At 48.8% G+C, this 12,652-nt stretch overlaps 1 protein-coding gene across 1 annotated transcript in view; it reads right to left on the reverse strand.

Moving 5' to 3' along the window:
• STK32B (serine/threonine kinase 32B) overlaps positions 1 to 12,652 on the reverse strand; it is a 361,674-nt gene that overhangs the window by 68,914 nt on the left and 280,108 nt on the right. Inside the window, exon 5 of the mRNA XM_018049721.1 lies at positions 6,660 to 6,697. Coding sequence (XP_017905210.1) covers positions 6,660 to 6,697 — 38 coding nt within the window. The remainder of the gene's footprint in view (positions 1 to 6,659; positions 6,698 to 12,652) is intronic.

Below are 12,652 nucleotides of genomic sequence, written 5' to 3' on the forward strand. Positions count from 1 at the left end.
TAGTAAAGCCAATGGATTAAGAGACTCTTGCCTGGAAAATCCCATGGCCAGAAAAGCCTGGTAGGCTACAGTCCATGGGGTCGCGGAGAGTTGGACACGACTGAGCGACCTTACTTTCACTTTTCATTTTTATGCATTGGAGAAGGAAATGACAACCCACTCCAGTGTTCTTGCCTGGAGAATCCCAGGGACGGCGGAGCCTGGTGGGCTGTCATCTATGGGGTTGCACAGAGTCAGACACGACTGAGGCGACTTAGCCGCTGTTGAAAAGATAAGCCTGTCATTCACGGTTCCTAAGAGGAGGGGACACATCATACCATTGGGGGTCACCCCGGGGAAGCACCAGGGTTGATCATGAGACATAGGGATAAGGGAGAAAATGTGATCAAGAGCCTCTCTGGTGGTTTCTGTGGGAAGGAACAGGAGAGGCAGGGCAAGCAGGCTTAGGACTGGCTAGTCTGAATAATTTCAGGAGTTTCTGGGGGCACAGGACTGTCCCTGGTCATCTGGGTCCTGGCACAGGGGAGCTTAGGGAAAGTGGACGGTGGCCTGGAGTGTGCAAAAGTCAAGCATCCGCATACAGGAAATAGAAGACTCAGTGAATACAATGGGAAAACAAATTCACTCTGCTGGTGTGCCTTTATGAAAGACCCTAAAGCTCCAGGTGAGGTTTCTGACCCCCAAGTCTTCATCCCAAGGCCACTGAGAAATGTGAGTTCTATACTTCATAGACAGCTGTCCTGAGACCATTGGAGCTTTCTCACTGGCCTTCCGGAATGCTCTGTTGCCCTTCCCAATGCTCTGTTGACCCCATGCATGCTGCAGGATCCAGCAAACACTCCCTCCTCCTCCTCCCCAAGCCTCACTGCCCTCGTGTTCCTGCACAGCTGCCCAGCACTGGCCTTGCTGGGTCTGTATCACTCTATCCCTCCCACAGCCCTGGGTACACCTTAGAACCACCTGGTAAGTTTAAAAATCTTACTTTCTCCTGCAAGATGAGTCAAATAGGACTTCTAAGTTTGGCCCTTGGCGTTGGCACTTTTTATAGTTCCTAGGTGATGTGCAGCCATGGCTGAGAAACACTACCCTAGCCTGTGAGGTTCTTGACCACAGGGGCTCTGTGTCCTTGGGTCACCTGGCACAATGCCTGGCCTATGGCAGGTCTGCAAAATGAAGGAATCACTTTTTTGCATACAGAAGAGGAAAAAGCTACAGCTGTCTCTTGGTATCTTCAAGGGACTAGCATCAGGACCCCCATTGATACCAAAATCTTTGGATGTTAGAATCCCTTGTATAAAGTGGTGTAGAATTTACCACTGGGGCACACCTGCCCAAGTTTTTTAAACTTTTAATACCTAATACAATGCAAATGCTATGTAAATAGTCATAAATACAATGTATATGTTATATAAATAGTTGCCAGCCTTGAATTCAAGTTTTGCTTTTTGACATTTTTTGGAATTTTTTTCCCCAAATGTTTTTTGATCTGAGATTGGCTGAATGTGAGAACGTGGACCCCTCAGATGCAGAAAGCTAACAGTATACGGTCAGTAAATTTGAACAAGAGACTTCAGTGACACTCAGGGCAAAATGCAAGCACTGCCCTTCTGTCTCTGACTCCCAGTTCTTTGCCCATTTTGAGGGAAGTCAAACTCCAATACTTTGGCCACTTGATGCGAAGAGCTGATTCATTTGAAAAGACCCTGATGCTGGGAAAGATTGAGGGCAGGTGGAGAAGAGGAAGACAGAGGATGAGATGGTTGGATGGCATCACCGACTCAATGGACATGAGTTTGGGTAAACTCCGGGAGTTGGTGATGGACAGGAAGGCCTGGCGTGCTGTGGTCCATGGGGTCGCAAAGAGTCAGACACGACTGAGTGACTGAACTGAACTGAAAGCTCTCCAGTGATGCTTTCAAACTGTGGTGCTGGAGAAGACTCTTGAGAGTCCCTCAGACAGCAAGGAGATCAAGCCTAAAGGAAAGAGTCAATCCTAAAGGAAAACAACCCTCAGTATTCATTGGAAGGACTGATGCTGAAGCTGAAGCGTCAATACTCTGACAACCTGATGTGAAGAGCCGACTCACTGGAAAAGATCCTGATGCTGGGAAAGATTGAAGGCAAAAGGAGAAAGGGGGGGCAAAGGATGAGATGGTTGGATGGCATCACCAACTCAATGATCATGAGTTTGAGCAAGCTCTGGGAGATAGTGAAGGACAGGGAAATCCTGGAATACTGCAGTCCATGGGGGTCTCAAAGAGTTGGACACAACTGAGCAACTGAACAAAAATAACAAGTTCCGCATGTGTTAAAGACCAGCACCCCTACTTGTGCTAGTTACTCCTTTTCTATGGGCATCTTGCAGATGATTGCATTTATCTCTGCAATTCTTTCCCCTTCTTGGGATCCATCCTTCTTGGGATGCAACTTGGCAGTGCCCAACCTCCGAGTTGGTTGGGTCTTATGACTTGCTTTGCCCACTGAGATGGCAGCAAAAGTGACACAGGCGGAGGCTGAGTGATTGGACTTTCCCTGCTCCTTCTCCTGCTCTGGCCATGGAAGGTCACATGGGGCTGACTTGCCAGAGGATGACCCATGAGCCGCTGGGCTGAGCTGTCTACTCAATGAACCAAAGTCATGGTGTACCAGCAAGCAGCCAGGTGAACCCCAGACGTGGCAGGGAGCACAGCCAATGTCACTGCAGCTGCCTAGCTGACCCTGTTGGACCTCAGTCTTAGGAGCAAGCCCTGCCTAGGAAAGCTTCAGAGACCTGTGAGCTTAACTGGATGCACGTTTGTGCCATTATATTCAGGTGGTTATTCATCACCCAGCATCACTGTACCACAAGAAAATTGAATGCAATCCCTTCCTCTTCCCCCTACAGTTTAAATTCCCGATTTCCTCAAGCACTTTGCCCTCAGCCCTAAAACACACTCAGCTCTTCTCCTCATACTAATCTAGTATGCTACCTTTTCCTTCAACTTCCTTTTACCTCCAGGAATGGTCTCCTTCAGGCTTCCCAGGTGGTGTTAGTGGTTAAGAACCTGCCTGAGACATAAGAGACATGGGTTCGATCCCTGGGTCAGGGATCCCTGGATCGATCCTGGAGGAGGGCATGGCAACCCACCCCAGTATTCTTGCCTGGAGAATCCCATGGACAGAGGAGTCTGGCGGGCTACAGTCCATAGGGTCTCAAAGAGTCAGACACGACTGAGCGACCTAGGATGCATGTGCCATCTCTCTGCTTTTGCTGTTAGCCAAGAGAGCCCAATCTCAGAGGAGAATTAGGACCCATTCTAGGAGACGAATCCAGCCTGGGGGACAGGAAAGCAGTGCAGACACTGGGGGAGCAGAGCCTTCCATAAGCCTTGGATTTTGTGTACCCAGCAGATCTTGAACATTTTTAATAAAAATATAAATGCAGTTATTTAATTATGCTTATGCTTCATTGTAAACACAGCAACCAACTTGTTCTCTGAGAAAACATTTAATGAGATTCATCAGCAAACTCTTTAAATAGGAACACACAGTTATCTGTTTTGTAAACTTTTTTTAATGCAGTTAACAAAAGGCTAAGGAGATCCAATGTACAGAATGGTGATTGTAGCCAATAAGACTGTATTGTGGAGTTGAAATTTGCTAAGAAGGTAGATCTTAAATGTTCTCACTATTCACACAGTAAAAATGCAACTATGAGTGGTGATGGATATATTAATTACCTTGATTGTGGAGTTGATTTCACAATGTATATGTGAATTAAATCATCATATTGTACACCTTTAAAAAATCACATTGTACAACATATTGTACTACATATATACAGTTTTTATTTTCCAATAACACCTCAGTAGAGCTGGAAGGAAAAGAAAGGCAACAATGACTAAGAAAGAAAAAAAAAAAAAAGAAAAGCTAACGAGATTCTATCTGCTGTCATAAATCAGAGAAAGGAAAACCATGGTCACAGCCTCCTCTCCTGTCCTTCTCTCCTGGGGAGGAGACTTGTGTTTTCTGAGAATCTCTGCTCCTGATTTTCCTTCTGCACTTTCTGAAAAGGCACCCACTGGATGCTGAAGCTGAAGGAGGGAAGGGTATCAGCCACTCACTCCTTAGTATGAAATAGTGTTCAGTGCTCCGTTCCCACACCAAGCTTGATAAAATAGGAGCTTAGAGAAGAGAGAGAAGGGTCCAGTAAGAGGTGCTTGGGGAGTGTGTGGAATGCTGCAAAACCACAGCTCAGGGTCAGGACTCTGTATAAGGGGATGGTCAAGGACAGGGTGTGGTGCTGGAGAAGACTCTTGAGAGTCCCTTGGACTGCAAGGAGATCCAACCGGCCCATCCTAAAGGAGACGAGTCCTGGGTGTTCATTGGAAGGACTGATGTTGAAGCTGAAACTCCAATATTTTGGCCACCTGATGTGAAGAGCTGACTCATTGGAAAAGACCCTGGTGCTGGGAAAGATTGACGGCAGGAGGAGAAGGGGATGACAGAGGATGAGATGGTTGGATGGCATCACCGACTCAATGGACATGGGTTTGGGTGGACTCCCGGAGTTGGTGATGGACAGGGAGGCCTGGCGTGCTGCGGTTCATGGGGTCACAAAGAGTCGGACACGACTGATCGACTGAACTGAACTGACTGACAGGGAGGAAATCTGAAAAACAGGAAAGGGCTGAGGTGGAGAGGTGAGGCCAAGTGCAGAAGGGGAGGAAGGAAAGGATGGGTGCAGATCCAGGAACTCAGGAGTGAGGGAATGCAGAGAAGGCGGTGTGAGCTGTGGCCCGAGGCTATAGCGTCGGGCAGGAACTGTGGCATCAGGCAGGCCCAGCTACCCCACGGGCTCCCTGAATCTCATTTCTTTGTAGATGAAGTGGCTGAATTATTCCTATTGCCTGGTGTTCCCATCTTGATTTTGCTTTCCAGAAGGAAAGCTGCCCAGGGCCTGAAAGTTCTTTGTCCCAAAGTCTCTCTCAGTAAATAGGCAGGGCTTGAGGATTCCAGCCAGAACCCTGCTTCCCAGGCCCCTGGCTTCCAGGAAAGCCCTGCCAGGGGTCCTGCATCACTCAGCCTGGGCCTCTGCTTGCCTCCACCTCACCTGCTTCCATGGTCTGAGCAGAGAAAGGGTGGGGGAGGCTGAGTCCTATAAGCTAACACAGCCCTCACGAGCACCTCTTATGTCTCTGTGCTGGGACAGCAGCTGACATTCACCGTTTTGTCTTAGACCTTCACTGCCCTGCCAGGTGGTATTACTTCTGCTGTGTGACCTGCCCAAAGACACACAGCTAGTTGGGGAACCAGCTGAGACTCGGGTCTTGGAGTCCTGACTTTTACATACAAACTGGGGACTCTGATTTGCATCCTCGCCTCCGCCCAGTTTTCCCTGGCATCCTGAGCTTATTCTTGCCCTTCCATCAGGAGCCCAGGGATTTCAACTCACTTCCCCAAGGCATTTGGTCTGGTTTTAGCCTCTGGCGGGAGATTGGAGTGCTGACAGTCCCATCCACCATTCCCACTCTGCCTCCCAATACCAAGGAGTTTACACAGTGAGGTAGGATTCCCTGAGACACACGAGTCCTAGAGAGGCTCCGAGCCACAGCATCAGCCTGCGTGGAGTCGGGGAGGGAGGTCTAGCACAGCCGTGTGGAAGAGTCGACAGATTCATCTCTGGATGATTCAGCAGCACCTCATGGATTTTTCCCCACCTGCTCACTCCAGCCCACCCTCCCCCAAACCCTTGAGGGATTAGTTCCTGTAAGAACATCAGCGAATTAAGTCTTCAAGTCCGCCATGATTGGCCTTGGCTTTACATCCAAGGGCAGCTATATATTGGCAGTGGACTGCAGTGGACTGTCCATCATTGCTGAGTTGTACCCTGGACTCACGGTCCTAACTTGGTTGGATACCACATCCCAGGGGTTGACTCAGAACACCGAGGCCCAGGTTCTCTAAAGCAGGGTCCGTCCTCTGCTTCTTACTAAGCCCCCCAGGGGGATTCAGATAAGACCAGAGTCAGAAAGCCACTGACAGGGAACTATCTCCATGGACCAGCAGTGTCAGGCTTAACTGGGAGTGGGGAGAAATGCAGAGTCCCAGACCCAACTTAGTCTACTGAATCAGTTTAAGAAGCTGCCCTGACTCCTCATGAAAGCTTGAGAAGCCCAGGTGAGGAAAGGCTTTAGCGGATTACTGATGATTGATGTCCAACTCACCAGGCATACTCTATCCCACTTGATCCCATGACAGTCGGGAATGTGGGTACAGTTTTGACTGTTATACCAAGGAAGACACAGAGGCTTTGAGAGGTGAGTGTGAGTGACTTTTCTGAAGCCCTTAGATTCACAGGCCGGGGGGCAGGGGTGGGGAGACTCAAAGCCTCCAACCCTGTCTCCCATTCCCACTCCTGCCCTGTCATTCTCACACCAGGATGTGAACAATGAGGTCTTTGGATGCGAAACCTTCAGATACGCTGGACTGTTGGACTCGACTCACCGCGGCAGGACACAGACCAGAAATTTACACAGGTGTCCACTCAGCAGGATTGAAACAAAAAAGGCTTTCCAGTCAACCCTAAAATTCAACTCACCAGGAGCCGCCCCCACCCCAGATTCCCAGAGCCTCAAAATTGCCACTGAAACAGTCTCTAGAAAAAATAACAGGCTTACCATGTTCGTCCAGCAATATGTTGTCTGGCTTGATGTCTCTGCAAGAGAAAACAGAGAAGCTGAAAATAGGATTCCTTGAGTGTATGGAGGAGCACATGTCAAGCATGACAGCTGGGGACAAACACCTGACAACGCCCAGTTGCTGGCCTCTCCCCTGGCCTGAAGGCTCAGGCAGCAAGCAGGACAGTTGTTATTATTACGAAAGCAGAGCCCCGTGTCCTTGCTTTCCTTTTCTTTTCCTGGAACTGCAAGTGGATTGTGTGAGTATATTTTTTCCTGAATGTTTTAATGATGTCTGGCCAGTTGACTCCCAGGAGTGACTGCTCACTGAGCCCTGGGGCTCTTCAGTGAGTACAGACACTTTTGCTTCCTGGTGGAATTTAGCCCTTGCCCCTCGGTACGTACTAACCTCCCAGGTTTAATGGCCTTTGTTCCATAGACCTGGGAACTGCAGCTCTAGGAGGGCCAGTAACTTGTCCGGGTCAGAGATGGACCACAGTCTCTGCTAGTTTTTGTATGATCTCAGGAGATGGGACATTTATTATAAAGAAGTGAATGGAGCATGCATTTCTAAAATCTGTGATTTTAATATGGAGCTTCAGAAAGCACATGCATGCTCATGATGAGTAAATCAGGGTTGAAGGTGTCAATTTAGTTTCTTGAAAGATCACACCCAGCAATCAACCAGTTTTTGCAGTTTGTGAGCTTAGGAGGGTTTCTACATTTTTAAAGGATTATAAAAAGCAAAACAAGACACATGTGCAGCACACAAAGCAAAAATGAAAAGAAATGTATAACACACACTGATGTGGCCCTCAAAATCTGAAATAGTTATTATCTGGTCCTTTTAGAAGGCTGCTGATCCCGTTTAGGGCCTGCCTGGTGGCTCAGATGGTAGAAAATCTGCCTGTAATGCAAGAGACCCAGGTTTGATCCCTGGGTCAAGAAGATCCCCTGGAGAAGGGAATGGCAACCCACTCCAGTATTCCTGCCAGGAGAATTTCATGGACAGATGAGCCTAGCAGGCTATAGTCCATAGGATTGCAGAGTCCGACACAACTGAGCGACTAACACTTTCACTTTTAGGGCAACACAGTGGGCCATGTGCAGCAAAATCTGAGCTAGGCAGTTTCTGAAAAGTTCAGCTCTCCTCATCCGTAAAGCAAAGGGCTCCCAACTCCAAGCTGTGTTTTTAAAGGCAGGGGCTTTGCTTTCTTCACTTTTTGCACTTCCAGCATGGTGCTTGTAACCAGCAGACACTGTCAGAGAAAAACCAGGACAGTAGTTAAAGCACTGAAGATAGATTTTATCCAACAGCAATCACCAAAGGGGAAAAGGGATCTCAGCATAGAACTGGGCTTCATTCCAAACACAGTGTGGACAAGTGGGAATTTGAAGCTGAGGAGGTAGGGGTTGGTGGATGGAAAGTCACTAACTTTTCATCAGTATTCTTGCTGAGGGCAGGACAGGGCATCAAACCACTTGGGGGATGAGCAACCTGATCAGAGGATGATGAGTTTGGGAGGATGATGAGTTTGGGAGGATGGTGGATTATGGCTAAACCGACTTAGTGAAGGTAACAGTGAAAGTCGCTCAGTCGCATCTGACTCTTTGTGACCCCATGGATTATATGGCCCATGGAATTCTCCAGGCCAAAATACTGGAGTGGGTAGCTATTCCCTTCTCCAGGGGATCTTCCCAGTCTGGGGAACGAATTCTGGTCTCCCACATTGCAGGCAGATTCTTTACCAGCTGAGCCACCAGGAAAGCCCAAGAATACTGGAGTGGGTAGCGTATGCCATCTCTAGCAGATCTTCCTGACCCAGGAATTGAACTGCGGTCTCCTGCATTGCAAGCAGGTTCTTTACCATCTCAGCTATCATGGAAGCCCCTAAACTGACTTAGTAGGTTTTTACTAAGACTGGACAATGCAGAAACCAACATGGAAGTCCAAAAGATGAAGCCCGGTTTCAAAAGAACTCAGAAGAGCCTGAGCAGAGATTTAGAGAGAAGAGAATCTTTATCAACACACAGGAAACAGGGAAGAATGAATGTGAGATACACAGCCTTGGAGAAACTGAGTTGACACTTTCAGCTCTGATTTACACACCATTAGCAAGCACACACTTTCCAAAGCGTTGTATTAAAGCCATAGATTTTAGAAATGCAAGCCCCACTCACCCATTTAGAGTCAATGTCAAATCCTTTGAGACTAATGATAGCTTTCTTGGAAATAAAAAGTGACTGCTCCAGAGTTTATCAAATAGCAATTCTACCTGAAAACACAACGTGGTTATTTGGAACCATATGAGGCAATGTCTGCAGCTTTGGGGAAAGAAAGAGACACTCAATCCATATATTAAATTTTCATTTTATTGTGACTTTTCCCACCATGAATATTGATGGGCATTAAACCAATGAACTCTATGCTGCCAAGTTCACCAACATCCCTGGTGAACAGAGGTGGGTTGTTAACGGAGCCCCCAGGGGAAGGATGAACCTGAGAACGCACACAATTAAAACAAAAGGCAGAAGACCTGGAGTCAAGTGTTTGTGGCTCAAATCAGCAAACACTTGGCCCCTGTCTGGGGCCTACCCCGGGAGTGTTTCTTCAAGAAAGGTGAGAAAAGGGAAAATAGATACTTGTTAAGAATGAAAACAGCAGTGAGTGTGAAAGAGCATCCTTTCTTTAAGGTGTCACTGGACTACGGTGACCTTGTCTGGGGCCTGGGGATCTCAGAAGAGGTGGCCATGGACCAGAAGCCTGGACCTGAACGGCCGCAAGGTCCTTGACCCGAGCTGCTGCCTCCCCTGATGCTGAGCATGCCCTGTCTTGGGTTTTCTGACCACCTCTCTCCAGTCCTTCCTTCTTCATCCTTCATCTCCTCCTTCAGTCCCTTCCTTTTCCTTCTGGGGACATTCCTCAAGTGCTTCCTCCTGGCAGATCTGGGCAGAGAGCTTGACCTGCAGAGGCTCCAGACATAGTCCTTCCCCTCCAGAAGCTCAGACTCAGTGGGAAGGGGAGGGGAGACACGCAGGTGGGAGGCTCAGAAGCCACAGTACAGACTGGCCACGGAGCCCAGGGAAGAGGGAACGGCCGGCTGGGGATCACATGGACCAGTGGGGACCAGGATGGCAGAACCAAGAAAAGATGGGGCAGTGGTGGCAGGCCTAAGGAGAGGTGACTGGTATAGGTGGGTGAATAGCATCCCCCCAGAATTCAGAATACTTAGGACCTCAGAACGTGATGCTATTTTGAGTCACAGCCTTTGCTCCTCCAAGGAATTAGTTAAGGATCTCAAGATGAAATAACCTTGAGTTTGATGCTGTCTGTTATCTTAGAAAGGAGAGAGGGGTTTTGTTACAGACACAATGGGGAGAAGAGGTCATGTCTAGACAGAGGCAGAGTCTGGAGTGATGCGGCCACAAGCCAAGGAGAACCAGCAGCTCCCAGAAGCTGGAAGAGGAAGGCAAAGATTCTCTCCCAGAGCCTCTGGGGAAGGGTGGCCCCACGGGCAGCTGAATTTCAGCCTTCTGGCCAGAACTGTGAGGTCACAGATTTACATGTTTTGAAGCCACCGATTTTGTGAGAATTTACTGCAACAGCCACAGGAAGCTGCATGCCTAACGGAGCAGAAGGAGAGCTTATGGAGGAGGTGGGTAAATGTCAAGCTCCAACCAGAGTCCCTCAGTGACCATGGTGTGACCTTGGAGAGGACCACCATCCATTAGAGCCCATCAGAAGGTCCCTGTTTGTGGTCTCTTACATCCTGAGGACCAAACAAGGGCAGAGGTATGAGTGACTTGGCTTTCTAGGTGGCGCTAGTGGCAAAGAACCCGCTTGCCAATTCAGAGGACATAAGGGACGCAGGGTCCTTCGATCTCTGGGTCAGGAAGACCCCCTGGAAAAGGAAATGGCAACCCACTCCAGTGTTCTTGCCTGGAGAATCCCCGTGGACAGAGGAGCCTGGTGGGCTACAGTCCATGGGGTGGCAGACTCGGACATGACTGAAGGCACTTAGCACGCACGAGTGACTTGGTAGACTAGACCCCGCGGCTCCAAGGAAAGAGGGTGTTCTGTCTGGGTGAGTCCTACTCAGGAGCACCCTGCCTGAGTCCCCACGCCCGCACCTCTTGCTGTCGGGGTGAACCCCCTGTACCTCGGCTTCCCTTGTGGTGTGGACAAACTGTCTGACACAAGCTCTGCATCGGCTCTCAGCACACAGGGGAGTCAGCAATCCTCAGGCATCCCCTCCATGGTCCCTGGGGCCACGACAGTGGACAAGACAGATCCAGTCAAATGGAGCTCGCTTCTAGGAGGGGGACAGGAGTGAAAAATGGACATGACCCCAAGTTGGGACAAGTACTCTGAGAAGAACAAATCAGGGTCTAGAAAGGAGACCTGCTTTGAGTAGGCGGCCATGGAAGGGCTTTCAGAAGATGTAGCATCAGGTTGACATCTGAATGGCAGGAAAGAGAAAGTCTGATATGACACAGGAGCAAGCTCTCATTTTGCCAATGAAGGCACAGAAGGCTGAGAGGGTGAATGGTTTAAACCTGTGACATCCATCCAGCTGAGGGGACAAGACAAGGTGGCAGGGTCATCCCGATGATTGCAGGCTATCAGACTCATCCTGGTGGGCCTGAATGCAGGAGCCTCCCTTGCCGGCCGTCCTGTGGGAGCAGCTACATGACAGGGGACTACAGGCACTTCTAGAAACTGAGTGTCAGCAAGGAAACAGGGACTTCACTCCTGTAGCCACCAGGGACAGAAGTCTGTCAACAACCAGGAGACCTTGGGACAGATCCAGAAAGATCCAGAAAGGAAGGCATCCCAGTGGGCTTCAGGATCGAAGGCTTGTGACACCCTGAGCAGAAGGGCCAGCTAAGCTGTGCACCAACTCCTGACCCCTGGGAAACTGAGGAAATAAATGTAAAAAACCTCCCCTTTAGTAGAAACTTGTTCTGCCATGATAAAAGACTGCTACGAGAGCTATATGACCTTGGGCAGCATCCTCTGAGCCTCGCTTGCCTAATCTGGAAACTGGGAATGATGGTTCCTGTCTGACAGTGGCTGGGGGTGTAGACACAGAGGTGCTATCGTGGGAGGCTTAGTGGGGCTCCTGGTGCACAAGCAGTGCTGAAATAAACAACAATGAAGGTTCTATCATTGTTCTTTAAAGGGAGCTTCTTAAGCTTTTACAAAGTGAATTAGGTATCTTTCATAGGAAACTCACCAGGCAGACTTGCAAAGCCTTACAGAGCAGCCGGGAGCCTGAGTCATTCAGGATTTAATAAGAATAGCATTTATGGGCAAAGCATCTTATCAGAACCTCTAGGTTAGCGGGTTCCAGGGCCATTTCCTCCGGTTCTGCTTTTCACATTGATTGTATCTCAGCTCAAGCACGTCATCCAGCTGAAAATCAGCCCTTGTGTTCGGAAAGGGCATCAGAAGCACTGTGTGGATGGGTAAGTTTGCGACGATGTTTTCTGAGGACAGACCCATAATTTCAGAGCTGGGCAAAATTATGCTTTGATGGAAAGTGTGCTTGCAAAGGCTATAAAACCCGGTTTTGCTTTTGAATTATCCCCCAGCCCTCCAATAAAACAAACCATAAAATGTCAGCTGGGCTATTTAAAAAAAAAAAAAAAAACAGCACAGAAATGGCTCTGATTCAGACTGCAGAAAAGGGCCATGGGGACGTATCTGCACGTGTCCCTTTGCTGGGGGTCTCTGAGTGTCTGCAATCTTATGCAGCAATAAAGACAAATGAAAACCTGCTGGAAAAGGAGCCACGTCTGTGAAATGAACATCTGTGGATATTTACCCCTAGGGAAAGAACGTGCTGTTGGCATCATGGAGGAGGAAAGGGAGATGGACAGGAGAGGCCATGTTTCTACCGCAAATCTGCTGGTCCTGAGGTCTTGGCACAACGCCCAGGGTAGAGTCTCAGTTTCCCCATCTATAAACTGGATAATAACATGTACTCCAG

This window comes from Capra hircus, chromosome 6 (genome assembly GCF_001704415.2).
Source record: "Capra hircus breed San Clemente chromosome 6, ASM170441v1, whole genome shotgun sequence".
NCBI lineage: Eukaryota > Metazoa > Chordata > Mammalia > Artiodactyla > Bovidae > Capra > Capra hircus.